This window comes from Cololabis saira, chromosome 17 (genome assembly GCF_033807715.1).
Source record: "Cololabis saira isolate AMF1-May2022 chromosome 17, fColSai1.1, whole genome shotgun sequence".
In the NCBI taxonomy this organism is placed as follows: domain Eukaryota; kingdom Metazoa; phylum Chordata; class Actinopteri; order Beloniformes; family Belonidae; genus Cololabis; species Cololabis saira.
In genome coordinates, this window is record NC_084603.1 from 24,520,339 (window position 1) to 24,534,360 (window position 14,022).

At 42.7% G+C, this 14,022-nt stretch overlaps 1 protein-coding gene across 31 annotated transcripts in view; it reads left to right on the plus strand.

The window, feature by feature from the left end:
* The window catches only part of LOC133463999 (ankyrin-3-like), a 136,011-nt gene extending 123,994 nt beyond the window's left edge, over positions 1-12,017 (plus strand). For all 31 annotated transcript variants that reach the window (XM_061745886.1, XM_061745909.1, XM_061745901.1 and 28 more), the window contains 9 exons: positions 392-523; positions 894-1,037; positions 3,718-5,098; positions 5,800-5,959; positions 6,235-6,312; positions 6,691-6,774; positions 6,921-7,034; positions 7,966-8,057; positions 9,952-12,017. In XM_061745886.1, the coding sequence (XP_061601870.1) occupies positions 392-523; positions 894-1,037; positions 3,718-5,098; positions 5,800-5,959; positions 6,235-6,312; positions 6,691-6,774; positions 6,921-7,034; positions 7,966-8,037 (2,165 nt within the window). In that variant the 3' untranslated portion in view covers positions 8,038-8,057; positions 9,952-12,017. The remainder of the gene's footprint in view (positions 1-391; positions 524-893; positions 1,038-3,717; positions 5,099-5,799; positions 5,960-6,234; positions 6,313-6,690; positions 6,775-6,920; positions 7,035-7,965; positions 8,058-9,951) is intronic.
* Positions 12,018-14,022: the final 2,005 nt, after the last annotated feature.

Consider the following 14,022-nt stretch of genomic DNA (forward strand, 5'->3'; position numbering starts at 1 on the left):
AAATTTTTCATTGCAAAATTGTTGATGTTTAAACATGGCTGTCATGCCTTCCATGAAATGTATATCCAAGCCAAGCATGGATGGTGAAGGGAAGGAGACATTTTTATTATTAGGGTTTAATGATTAGTCTATAGCACAGGCAGTGCTAACCCTTTTTGGTGCCCTCTAAAGAGTTAAGGTTAATATAAAACTGGCAAGAAGGAGAAACTATCTTACATTTCTAATCATCAACAACTCATCTCATAAGATGTCATCTTAATCAAAAATCCCATAATTCTGAGGTGCATATTGTATTGAAGCTGTTTTATTATTATTTCTGTTTATTTTGTGTATTACAGATGAGTCTTTACCTTAGAGTTGATTTTTTTTTTTTTTTAATATCCCATCACAGAGCTGGCACGGGAAATGAACTTCACAGTGGATGAGATCAACCACATAAGAATTGAGAACCCTAACTCTTTGACAGCACAGAGTTTCATGCTTCTTAAGAAATGGGTCAGTCGGGAAGGAAAAAACGCCACAAGTAAGTTTTTTGTTTGAGAAATCTGTCTTTTCATTTTTAATTTTTTTAATTATTATTATTTTTCCATTCCTGATTGGACAGTAAAACTTTGACACCTTGACAAAACAGTTTGTTTTTTTGTTGTTTCTTAAAGCTGACTCGTCAAAATATTTTCTTGATAAGCCGCTGTCATCTTTGGAGTGTCTTTATTGGTCTATTGTCCTCACACCCTTTCTCTCATCTCTCCCCGTTTCTAAAATCCTATACAAAGACTTAAATTTGGGATTAGTAACATATTAGAATGATGACTTTTCCTAATCTTTTTTATCTACTTCTGGATTTTTTCTTTTTGATGTCTGAGTTTAATTTTTCTGCCTTTTTTCCCCGACAGCGGATGCCTTATCTGCAGTGCTGACCAAAGTCAATCGGATGGATATTGTGACTTTACTGGAGGGCCCAATATTTGACTATGGTAACATTTCAGGCACAAGATGTTTTGCCGATGATAACGCAGTTTTCCGGGATCAGGCTGATGGTAAAGTTTAGCTCTACTAGCTGGCGTCTTACCTCTCCCTGCTACCTTTTGCATGGATCATATAGATCAGATATAGTTCTCGTTCAAATCTCTAGAGAAAGTGATTTGTAGTCACATTTGGACTTTGAACAACTGGGTCCGACTATTTAGTCCTAATATTAGTCCTACTCTTTAAGGATTTAAAGGACCATTCCTTGTTAAAACAACCCTACAATCCCACTCCTTGATAGTAAGGAGTGCAAACTTTAATTAGTGATCAAAACAACGTAAATCGTATCAGTTTTGAGTGAGAACAGTGTTTGCAACAAAATGGCAATTAATATTAACATACAGGGACAATAGGCCTAAAATGTCATTCCACTTGTCAATAGATGCACAAGGAGAAGAATTAATGATCCTTTCTTCTTACGCTTGAATATTAAGCTAAAAATATATAGTTTTTTTTGGAAGCAGAGGGTATGAATTAGCATTTTGCTGCAAACACATATTACATTTAGAGTAGGAAATGCCTCAGTTCTGGTTAATTTTGTCCCTAACGCAAGTTTACACTCCTTACCATCTAATAATGGACCTACCTTAAATCTGTGATATTGCCTTCATAACACGTTAACACTTTTACTGATGTCTGTTGAATTAACCATTTTTCTTGAAATCAGGTCATACTGAGAAAGCATACATTTCCTTCCAAAGGATGATGTACCCAGTTGTTTCAAATAAGCAATTTTTACTGCTAAAATCCCTGTCTATAAGCATGCTGCATAATACCAACCACTTTTAATGTTTTTCAGTTATGTCTTGACTTGAGTAGAAGCTATATAACCTTGTAGAGTCTGCGATTCTCTGTTGATTTAGTTTAGCTCTCCTAGTTCTCCTCCAGTTCCTCTGAGCCTTCCTTGGATAGATGAGAGAATCTCTTCCCCTGTGAAACCAGGCTGCCTCCTCCTTCTCCTCCTCTTCCCGCATCCCATCGCCTACTGATAGCAGAATTCCCTGCCGATAACAGCACATAACAGCTCTTAAGAAATTAAGAGTCGTCCACATGTGCGTGCTCCTGATTCACCCACAACGCTCCCTCATTGTCTTGTTTCAAAAGCATGTTTCACATTTTGTTGTCTTCTCCGTGTTTTTTTCTCTTTCATTCTCCAATTCAATTTATTTTCCTTTTGTCTTTTCTGCATGTGATTTCCCCTCTTTCCTTTTCCATAGTTTGTGTGATTATCCCCTTAACTCCCGGAAGCACCGACGCTCCTTTCATCCTGCAGACTCCCTACTTTCCAACACCAACACCAACTCCTCCACCCACTCCCCTCACACCAACCTCAGCTCCATACTGCCGTCCCTTTTCCCAGCTTCGCTCTCCCAGTTACGAGTCCTCTATTTCACTCAAAGACTTGGCACCTTCAGCACCGTTTGAGCCGCCACAGCCCAGCTTTCCTCCCTCTCTTTCTCTGCGCCCCATCCCCCCGTCTGCCTCTGCTGATCCTCATCACGGTTCTGCCTTCTCTGTCTCACCCCGCCTGTCTTCCCCCATCCCATCCATTACCTCACCTTTGCCTTCTTCTCCTGCTCCGAACTCACCCTTTTCAGCTCCATCTTTTCCAACATCTCCCACGTCTGTCCCGTCTTCACCGACCCTCCCCGCACCTGTCCCAGTCCTTTCACAAGCAGAACCAGCTGCCCTCCCGCCCCCATTACCTGGATCGTCTTCTACTACTGCTACTGCTCAAACCGGCCTCAGCAACATACCTTCCTCTGATGACCCAAACTCATGTCAGCCCATCGCTGTACCCATATCAAACATCTCACTTCCAACACCATGCACGGCCTCATCTTCTGTCACCACCTCTCCAAGCAGAGAGTCTTTAAGAGGGCAGCTGGCTCCCACCTGCTTGTCCCGCCCCGTCTCCCCTCTTTCTGTCTATACTCTCCCCCCCGTCTCCCCTTCAGGGTCCCGCTGCACTAGCCCGTGTCCGTCTTCCCCTCCTCTCCGCTCCCTGTCTCCCTGTCCCGTATGCCAGTGTGCACCGTCAGTCAGCCCACCTCCCGCTCGGACCCCCATAGATCCTTCTAAGATGGAGATATTCATTTAGCGTGCTCTGTCCTTTTTCTCATTCCTGCCCTTTGACTTCTCCTTCTCCACATCTCTCATCTGTCATCTGTCTTGTGTAGGCATGTAACAGAACACCCTGGCAACTATTTCAATTTTACACTCATCACATCTCATGCTAATAATCATGTAGCCTTATGTGGCCATGAATGTGCTCCACTTGCAGTGTTTTACCTCACACAAAATTTTAGATTAACACTTTTTGAAACTCAGAGTGACTCAGATATTTCAATTTTGATATAGATCTTTATGAACATAAGGATAATGTAAGTTAGAAATCACGCTTATGAAATATTTTCTGTTTTCTTTTTTACATTTTCATGCAGAAATTATGACATATATGCATTTCAGCTTCGTGAACAATTTTTATATTTAAGATTTGTCATGCTGACATTGTATCACATCTCACCTAGCGGTTGCCTGGATACATGCTCTATGCTTCAGCTTCGGTGTCACTGTTCATGTCATATTGCCGTTTGCAATAGGGTCTGCGTGTTTTTCATGGTGTTTTATTCTTTTGTGGCATGCTTCGGTGCGTGTATGTCTGTACATTTGTCATCCTGTCACCTGCAGATTATCAGAGTATTCTAGCGGAGCTGCAGTCCCCCGCAGCACTGCACTCCACTCCCTACTTCCTGGAGCCCGAACTTCCCGTCACCCCCAACCCTTCCCTTGCCCAGCATCACCAGCATCATTCCCCAGAACCCGACACCCCTTTCCACGACCCTCAGCCTCAGCTCCCGCCCTGGAGTTCGGAGATAGATCCCAGTAGCAGAGAACCCGACAGCCCTCCGAGGAGCCCCCCCAGACCCTGTGAGCTCGCTTTGACCGTCTCTGCCTTTGAACTCCCCGATCCCGTTCCTCCCAAGGTCAAGAAGCCCCACATTGCCCTGAACGACCAGCTGCTTTTGAGCGACGAGGAGGACAAGTCTTTTCAAGAAATGGGGCCGACTCACAGGCTCAGGTCGCACCCCACAGCGATGTGCGAACTAGAAGTCGACATGGCTTACTCCACATCTTCCCCTTCACTGTCGTCGATGTCATCGATAACGCCGTTGTCACCTGACAGAGCACAGGTGGGAGATGGAGGAGGGCAGGTGGGCGCCCCGAATGGGGTACGAGAGGACGTCGGCTCGAGAGGAAGTGACAAGGACGCGACAGAAGAAATAGAGAAAGTTGCAGCAGAATTAGCAGAAGGGAATAGGTTAGTGGAAAAGTGGGTAGAACAGGACTTAATAAAGGATGTGGAAAGAAAGTGTGATATTATTACAAAAGGTATGTTTAAGTTGGCAGAGGAAAGTGTAATTTTGGTGGAACCGAAGAAGATGTCTGCAGAGCAAGAGAAAGATGTGATAAATGAGCTGCATGGCCTTATTCAGGAGGAAAGCAGGGGAACAGTATGTGAGGTAGAGGACGTTAGAGATGCATACCATTACTCAAAGGAGAACCCTAGTCTGACAGAATGTGTACATGAAGTGGAACAAGGTGTAGAAGACTGTGGGGGAAAGTTCCGACAGGACATTTCTGACGACCCCAAGGGATCATTTTTACTGCAATTAAAAAATGAAGGGAACATTTGCGAGACATCCGAAGGAGACCTGGCAGCTGAAGACCGTAGAGCTGACCTCTCTCCCCAGGCGTGGGTCGACGCGCTCGGGGAACTTCAGCCCAGTGAGTCTGGATCTAATGAGGAAGAAGACGAGGAGGGAGGCAAAGAAATGGCAGAGGAGGCATTAGGATCTTTGTTGGAGGAGGTGGAGGAAGAAGAAGGAGGCTCAGAGGAGAAAGAGGAGGATGAAGAGACGGCTGAATCCAGAGATCATGAGGGTCTTGAACAGGGAGAAAAAAACGTGTGCTCATTTTCAGGTTGGCACAGTGATTCATCTAGCGTCAATGTGGAACCACCAACGCCGGGGCGCAGTGTCAGCTCAGACCTGCTCGACAGACGGGAAAGGTAGAAAAACATCCCAGCAACACAGTTCAGACAGAATCCTTTGCAAATTACCGTATTTTCTGGACTATAAGCCGCTACTTTTTTCATAGGTTTTGAACCATGTGGCTAATACAAAGGTGCGGCTATTCTGTGGATTTTTCTTCCACCACTCGGGGCGCTTTAACCGGAATTAGAATCAAAACTAGGACAAAATAAATGCAAAGAAGAATACACTACTTCTTCTTTAGCAAATAGAAGTAGCTAGAAGCAGATTTCAAAGCACTTTGAATTACCTTGTGTTGAATTGTGCTATATAAATAAATTTGCCTTGCCTTGCCTTGCCTTCAAACAGATAAATAGAAAAATAAATACCGGTTATTTTCTCTAGATTCTGTCCCGTTTTAATCAGCAAAGTTGCTGCCGTGTTAAAAGACACTGTTAGGAAAGATCTATTTAGGTACAAACATGTACATCATCTACAGTTCAAAATCGTTCTGTACATGTAGTAAATATCTAATCTAACAACATAAATATCTGCAGCTTGCATATCTTTTTTTTTTTAAATAGAGCGGATGCGGCTTGTATATCTTTTTTTTATTATTTTTAAACAAATAGATCGGATGCGGCTTGTATGCAGGTGCAGCTTATAGTCCAGAAAATACGGTAATTCATCTATAAATATGACACCTTATAATACCCTTTATGTGTGTTTAATCCAACAGCCAGGAGAACTCTAGTGACTCCGTCACTTCCTCATCTAGAGGAGAATCAGGGAGGTCCCGGCAGAACGGGGACAACTCGAAGCACTCACCTCAGGACGCCTCGTCTGAATCATCCAACGGCAGGAAGGAGGGAGCACTCGTGTCGGAGAAAAAAGTCCAGGTAATGTGACAAGAAATCCTAATGATTGGAGTCAAATAAACAGATTTTGAATTGTGGGTATAGGAGCAATGAATCATGTACGGTAATATCTTTTTAGTTTCGGTATGAAACACCATCCTATACTCTGATTGTGTTACCGTGGGAGAAATGCCTAAACGTATGGAACATCTTGTGTTATTCCAAGTTTCTTTTTGTCTTTGGTACATCCAGCCATGGACCTCTACAAAGCTGTCTCAACTAACAAATGTACGATCTCATGATACCTTTCTCTACAGCGGGTTAGTGTAGATTCTGGTTCGGAGGAAGAGCAAACTGTAACCACCAAAATCTTCAGACGTCGCCTCATTTTAAAGGTACCCTGAAAGCCCGAAGCAGCAGCTGGCTGGGTCTTGGTGTGGTTTGTGGTCTATAGTTGATATTACTCAGTCTGGTGTCTCTATATTGGTATCTTTATTTTTTGTGTGTTGGTCTTTTTGTGTGCATGTGTGTGTGGATATGCATCCACACAAATATACCCATATTTGTGTATAAACACTGATCCTGTCAAGTTCATGACTGAAGACTAACCCCGGCTCTTTATGACGTGGATATTCTTCCCTCTTAAGGTTTTCTTTTATTGTGGTGCTGGTGCTTTTTTCTTCTTCTTCCTTTCCTTCTTCTTCTTCCTTTTTTTACGGTCATATTTGAAGTCAAAAAGCCTTGATTCATGTGCTAACCACAAACACTTGCAGGGGGAAGAAGCAAAGAACATCCCAGGCGAGTCTATGACAGAGGAACACTATATGGACCAAGATGGTAACCTCATCAGTAGAAAAGTAACGTATTTCTTTGTTCCCAAGTCTCATTTCCAATTAAACCTGCCACGATGAGAGTGTATAGTTTTTTTGTTTGTTTTAATGTAAAAGCAGACACCTTCAGATCTTTTTTCCCCCCTCTGTCATCATCCTTATGCCTTGAGCAGGTCATCAGGAAGGTTATTCGGCGGGTGTCGAGTCCCACACCAGAAAACCAAGGAGGTCACAGGTGGCACAGTGACCTTGAGCTGAGTCCTTTGCTGCAAGAATACGGGTCAGAGGTTGGCATCATGGACATACCATTTAACTGTGTTCCTTCAGAGTCTGATCTAGATGGGGCTTCTGTCCTCTCGTGGAATGACACCTGTAGCTCTGTGATCATAATCAGAGGGAGGTTGGCAGCCAAGTCAAAGGTTTGACCCAAAGCTGCACTGTCAAAGACAGACATGTATTACACAGCAGGACTGGAACAAAATACCATTCTATTTTATATAAGTTAAAAAGTGTATCTAAAGTTACGAGAAATACCTTCAACCCTTTTCTTACACTGAAGGCTTCAAAGACACCTCTCAGCTCTGTTTGAGTGCAGCTTTAGGTCAAAAATTGCTTTGGTTATGTTGGTCTTTAGTGTTGCAGGTTTCCACTTTCATTATGTTTCCTCTGATTTAAAAAAAAAAACACAACAACATGCATTTGAAGTGCAAGTTTCCTGCGTTGTTTTGACAATGTGTTTATATACTGTATTGGCATGCAAAATGGATGCTGGTCGTGCTGTTCCTGTCTGTGTGTTTTTTGTGTGTTTTTATTGCTTTCTAAAACATTTAACCCATAACTCAACAAGACGACTAATGAGTGCTGTGAATGCTATGATATATCCGCCTCTTGTTTCTAACTGCTTATAATATAATACGTTCTCTTCTTCCAGGTATGTAGTTGGTGTGGTGTGGGTCCTGATTGTATTTCCCATAATAAAGCTACTACTAACCTTTGCTTCTGTTAATTTTGAATTTTGAAATCCTTCTGGTTAAACAACACTATAAGAATGCAAGCTTTACTTCCAGGCTGCTGCTCATACAGCGTGTGGAGTTGACCTTTCCACCTTTTCTCGGTTTGCTGTTTCAGGTTTTTTATGGTTTTCAGCTTTTTTCATGCTAGCATAGGATAAGTATATCATTTTTCTACAAAATGTCTTTGTATGTTTGTGTTTTCTAGCCAGGAGATGGATCAAGGAAAAGCAGGCGAAAGGATGACAGAAGATCAGGGGATAAAAAACATCATTCATAGGGATGGATATGCTCGAACAGGTACAGCAGTTTGTTGTCTTTAATGTAAGACAGTCACTATTATGGTTGCAAAATTCTGGGATATAAAAGAGTATATGGGCATTATTTTGAATGTATGACAATTACAGGGAAAGTCCTGGAAAATACAAACTGCCAGTAGGTCTGTAGTAGGGAACTGGAATGAAGTAGGACAAATGCATCTATAGCCTCCTGTTCAGTGTATCAGTGGAAACTTTCACATTGGATAGCTCCTTATGACTGACTGGATGTCTGAGCTCTTGATCATGTGGGCCACTGAATTTGGGAACAATCAGATGATAGATAAGAATTTAAAAATCTTTTTTCACAGTAGAGGGTTGTTGATCTTTTTAATTAACCCTGTCCAAGAAACTAATGGAAATGCAACAGGTCTAAAATGAGGCTCTACCTGTGTCTTACCCTGAACACACTGACTGTAAAGGGTGGTGTGAGCCTGCTTATCCCCTCCAAACATTTTTGCCCTCTGAGTAGTGTGAGTGAATAGGGATGAGATACAAAGAGAACAGGACTGCTAAGCGATACACACCTCAGCATTAAATTGCCCTGCTGATACCCTCCATGTCGGTTTTTGTCCACCAAATCCCCAACTCACAATAGCACTGCAGTGTCATAAAAAAGGGAGTTGTTATCCCACTGTCCAGACTCTTAATCCCTACTGCTGCTCACCCTTATGTTATGTTTGTGGTGAATCCTTCCAACTGATTTACAAAAACAAAATGACACTGTTGTGAAGTCTGGCAAAGAGTTTCTATGGTAACGGGGGGTCACCATAACAACCCACAGACCATCAGGTTTTAACACAGTTGGGAATGTAAGATTGTCAAAAAGGAATGAAAGATTGTGACAGCTTTTTACCCTTTGATAAATGTCCAGCTATCCATTTTCCTCCACTTATCTGAGGTAGGGTGGCATTGGCAATACCCTAAGTAGGTAACCCCAGACTTCCCTCTACCTGGCCACTTCGTCCAGCTATTTTGGAAAGATCCCAAGGCATTCCCAGGCCAGCTGAGAGAAATAGTCTCGCCAGCGTGTCTTGGGTCTTCCCCGGGGTCTCCTCCCAGTGGGACATGCCCAGAAAAACCTCAGCAGATGCCCGAGCATCATCTCATCTGGGTCCTCTCACTGCAGAGAAGCAACAGCTCTATTCTGAGCCCCTCCCGGATGACAAAGCTTCTCACCCTGTCCCTGTGGAGGAAACTCATTTCCATTGCTTGTATCTGCAATCTCATTCTTTCAATCACTATCCACAGCTCCTGACCGTAGGTGAGGGTAGGAACGTAGACCGACCGATCGAGAGAGCTTTGCCTTCCAGCTCAGCTCCTTCATACAGCGAGTGACCATTGCATAGTCTGCCTCGCTGCAGACGCCACACCGATCCCCCTATCAATCTCCTGCTCCATTTTTCCCTCACACGTGAACAAGACCCAAAGATACTTGAACTCCTCCACCTCAGGCAGTATCTGATTCTGACCTGGAGAGGGCACTCTACCCTTTTCCCACTGAGGACTGTGGTCTCGGATTTAGAGGCGCTGATTCTCATCCCAGCCGCTTCACATTTGGCTGCGGAGAGTTGAAGGCCTTGGCCTGATGAAGCCAACAGAACCACATCTGCAAAGAGCAGATGATGGGCTTGGAGCTTTGCGCTTGCATTTCTCAATGCTTTCAGCTATGCTCGGTTTTGCAGAATTTTCAGCAGAGTGGTTGGAATGGTTTAAAGCTTTGAAAAATGTGTTAGCATGAATAAAAATTGTCAACTGTGTGGAAAAAGAAATACAGCTTTCAAAATGATATAACAACATCAAATGTGCATATTTATTAGGGAAAGTTCTGTCAGTAGTAACTCTCTATATTTTCTGTTGTGTTTTGCATCTTACAGGTTTGCAGGTACCAAATTAGATGTTTCCTGGGAACAAATGCTCTAAGGGCCAGAAAGTTCCAGTATGAGGATTTGAGGCAAAGGTCCAGCCCGCAACTTTCTGCTTCAAACAAATAGTTTTCACTTGAGATGGGTCAGCTCTTCTGACTTACGTATACGCATGAAAAACTCACTCCTAGTCAATAAAACGACCGGGGGGCTCTCCCTCTCTAACTGTGGTGGACCAGTGGACAGCAATTCTGCTTCCTGTTTTGTGTGAAACGACACGTGCCATGGGTCCACTGGAGGTGTGGGAGCTTTCTGAGGAGCATCGCTCGTTCTGCAAATGACAGCGACTCCACACAGGTGCAACTGTGACCAAAGATGGCACAAGAGCTCACTCCACAATGGTGGGAAAGAATTAAACAAACACCGTAACAAAAAAAAAAAGGAGGAAAAAAAAATCTAATGGAACACTTTGACCCGACTTCAACACTCGCCTTATAGTTTTTTTCTTGAACCCATTGTTGTCTGGATGTAAATTGTTTTGGGATATTTTCCCTTCCTTTTTAAAACTTAAACTAACACAAAGGCTTTTTTCTGTATATAAAATTACAGTGTGTATATCTTAAAATAACTGTAAGTTCCCGATACGAATGCGCTGAGAAGAGTGACTTTTTCAAGCGCTTTCATAATTTAATGAAACAGTTCCACTTTCAAAGATTTGAGTGTAACTTCACAAGTTCTTATATAATTAAATATTATAGCAGGTATAATGTTTGTACATGAAACATCTGGTTTGATTTTAACAGAGGTAATTTCCAGAAAATCACAATTCCCAAAGTGGGAGTTGATCTATCCTGCAAAAAAACAAACAAAAAAAAAAAACACAGCCTTTCAGAGTACTCATATTTTCATGCATGCTATTTACATTATTTTAAGTACAGTTTTTACAAGTTTGCAAAAACACTGTATTCAAACACAAATGATGCCCTTTATCTATAAACACTTATAGCCCTGTCACTGATTTTATATTTTGAATTGACAAAGGATGCTATCAAAGCAATTATCATGCTGGGGGGAGGATGAAAACATTTTTAAAGCTTCTAGAGGGTGTCACGTCTTTTCTGTCTGTTAAACTTGGGGGCAGCTTCTTCTACAAGGAAGAAGTGATCTGAATGTAAACGCTGGAAGGCTGGTTCGCTGTAAAATTATAACTGTACTGTGTGTATTGGCTATGAGGTGTAGGAGTCTGTACACTGTTAGACTCTGTAATAATTTTAGCAGTGTGTAAATTTGGTTTTCTAATGGCTGCTGTGGTATTCAAAGGAAAAGTGGGGCATTTCATTTTGGATTTTGTTTTCTTTCCTTTTTCTTTCTTTTTTTTTTGCTGAAGTATTTTCTTAATTTAAAACCTACTCACATTAAGGACACATTAAGACATTATTTGATTGTAGCTCTAATAGCATAATATATGACGAAACACTGGATGGTCAAAAACAATAATTTAAGCATTAAATAAATTGTGTTAAACTCTGAAACTGTGTGATCTCTTTAGGCTTGAGAGTCTGTATATGCAGTGTCGAATAGAACTGTTTTCACTAGCTCACTGCAAACATGTTATTTTACATTAGGAATTATCTTTGTATTGGTTTTTATTAGCTGCCCATGTAGTTCAAGTGTGGTGTTCTACTGAGGCAATGGCTCAGTGTGCTGATGTCTATGCTGTGGACATGAGAACTATGTAATTTTGTTTTTTGGGGGGGTGGGGGTGGGGGGTGTTGAAGGAAGCCAGGTAGGGTGCTAAACCACATCCCCTTCTAATTCAATCAGGTGTTAGAGGATCCTTTGATGTGGTTGAACTATAAATTTTGTCAATTTTGTTTGATATGTGTTTTCACCTGAGCAGATTTTTTGATGTACAATTCTTACTAACAGAGTGAAGCCATTGAAATGTACCTATTCTAGCACTTTGGTTATTCAAGGTCTTTTAGAGGCTATAGCAGCAATTGATGCCACCACAAATGTTTCAGACGTCTTTAAACAAAAAGGAAAAAAAGTGACCTAAAAATAAAAATGCAATGATTTCGCAGTAAATTTGTTTCTGTCCTCTTTGTGTGCGTGTGTGTGTGTGTAACCTTGAACATTCTTTGAACTGTATTAATTCCATGTAGTGACATCAATAGAGATGGTAGTTATGTGGTCCTCTCCCAACGAACCATTCTTGAACAAAGAACTCCAGGCTGGTACCGTTTCCTTTGTATCTTTCAACTGTTTTTTGTGAACATGAAATAATACTGTAGTTTTGTGTCTGGATATTGCTGATGAGTTAGAACTTAATGGAAACACAGTTGTTCCAAGAAGCCTTTCTTGACTATACCTCTATGGTCTGTTAACATTACAAAGCTCATCTTAAGTAGTTTCTGCCTGCAAAATACGTTAAATAATACAATAGTTAAGACCAATCTGTAAATACTGATTTAATATAAACAACTGATGTTATCAAAGTAGACAAGATTGCCTTTTGAACAACAGAGAGTAAAGGAGTTGTGCATATGTCACTCTTGGAGTTATCAATATCATTATTGGGATTGAAGCATGACCTTTTATGGTTGGTGCTTGGTTGAAGCCAGGCCGGAATATTGTTGCTGTTTGCTTTTTCATCACACTGCATAGTGCCGTGGTGCAGATGAGAGGAACTGACAGATCCAGGAACCCAGCAGGAACACTCCCACCTTATGTCAATATGTCAAACTTAACTATATGACTTAACTTCTGGAGCCAATGCACACATCACCGGTAAATGTTTGCAGAAGAATATCCCATTGTAAATGTTACTCCTGCTGCGAAATGACTGCTGCATTAAGCCAATGCTGAATTAGTACAGTATGCCACTGTTTACCTAATCTTCGTCGCAAGATGATGAGATGATGAAAAATTAATAGACGCCTAGCCACTGTTTAAGCCGCCGCAAATCAAAAGTCTACATCCATAATTATACATAAATGTAGCTTTGTATAAATGTATCTGATGTGGTACAGCTCCCAGTGGTCAGTCAAGGAGCTGCAACTTTTTATTATTCTTTCATCAACTTGATCACACATGGTTGGCACTTGGCATGCATAGATTATATTACAGAATGGGCAGAATGGCCCAAGAAGACACAAGAGGTCAGGGGGCCTCTAGTCCGCCAGAGTCCTTACAAACACCAGGAATCTAGATCATATTAATTGTGTCTTGCTGCTTTTAATGTTGATGTAAGCACTTTGAATTACCTTGTGTTGAATTGTGTTATACAAATAAACTTGCCTTGCCTTGGTTTTTTTTATTTTTTTTTAACCTTTATTTAACCAGGAGGGTGGATGCGCTGGCGGAGGGAGAGGTTGGACAGACCGGGCAGACCCAAACGGATTGTGAGGGTCTGTTGGGAACGTCTGGCCGAGCCCTCTGTCAGGGACATCTTCAACTCCCACCTCCGGGAGAGCTTCTCTCGGATCCCGGGGGAGGCGGGGGACATTGAGTCCGAGTGGACCATGTTCTCTGCCTCCATTGTCAACGCGGCGGCTCGAAGCTGTGGACGCAAGGTCTCCGGTGCCTGTCGTGGCGGCAATCCTAGAACCCGGTGGTGGACACCGGAAGTACAGGATGCCGTCAGACTGAAGAAGGAGTCCTACCGGGCTATGTTGGCCTGTGGGACTCCTGACGCAGTAGATAGGTACCAGCAGGCCAAGCGGGCCGCGGCTCGGGCAGTCTTGGAGGCAAAAACTCGGGTCTGGGAGGAGTTCGGGGAGGCCATGGAGGAAGACTTTCGGTCGGCCTCGAGGAAATTCTGGAGGACCGTTCGGCGCCTCAGAAGGGGGAAGCAGTACTCTGCCGGCACCGTTTACGGTGCGGGTGGGGAGCTGTTGACCTCGACTGGGGACATTGTCGGACGGTGGAAGGAATACTTTGAGGATCTCCTTAACCCGACTGACATGCCTTCCACTGAGGAAGCAGAGGGTTGGGGCTCGGAGGCGTGCTCATCCATCACCCAAGCCGAGGTCACCAAGGTGGTTCGTAAGCTCCTCGGTGGAAGGGCACCGGGGGTGGATG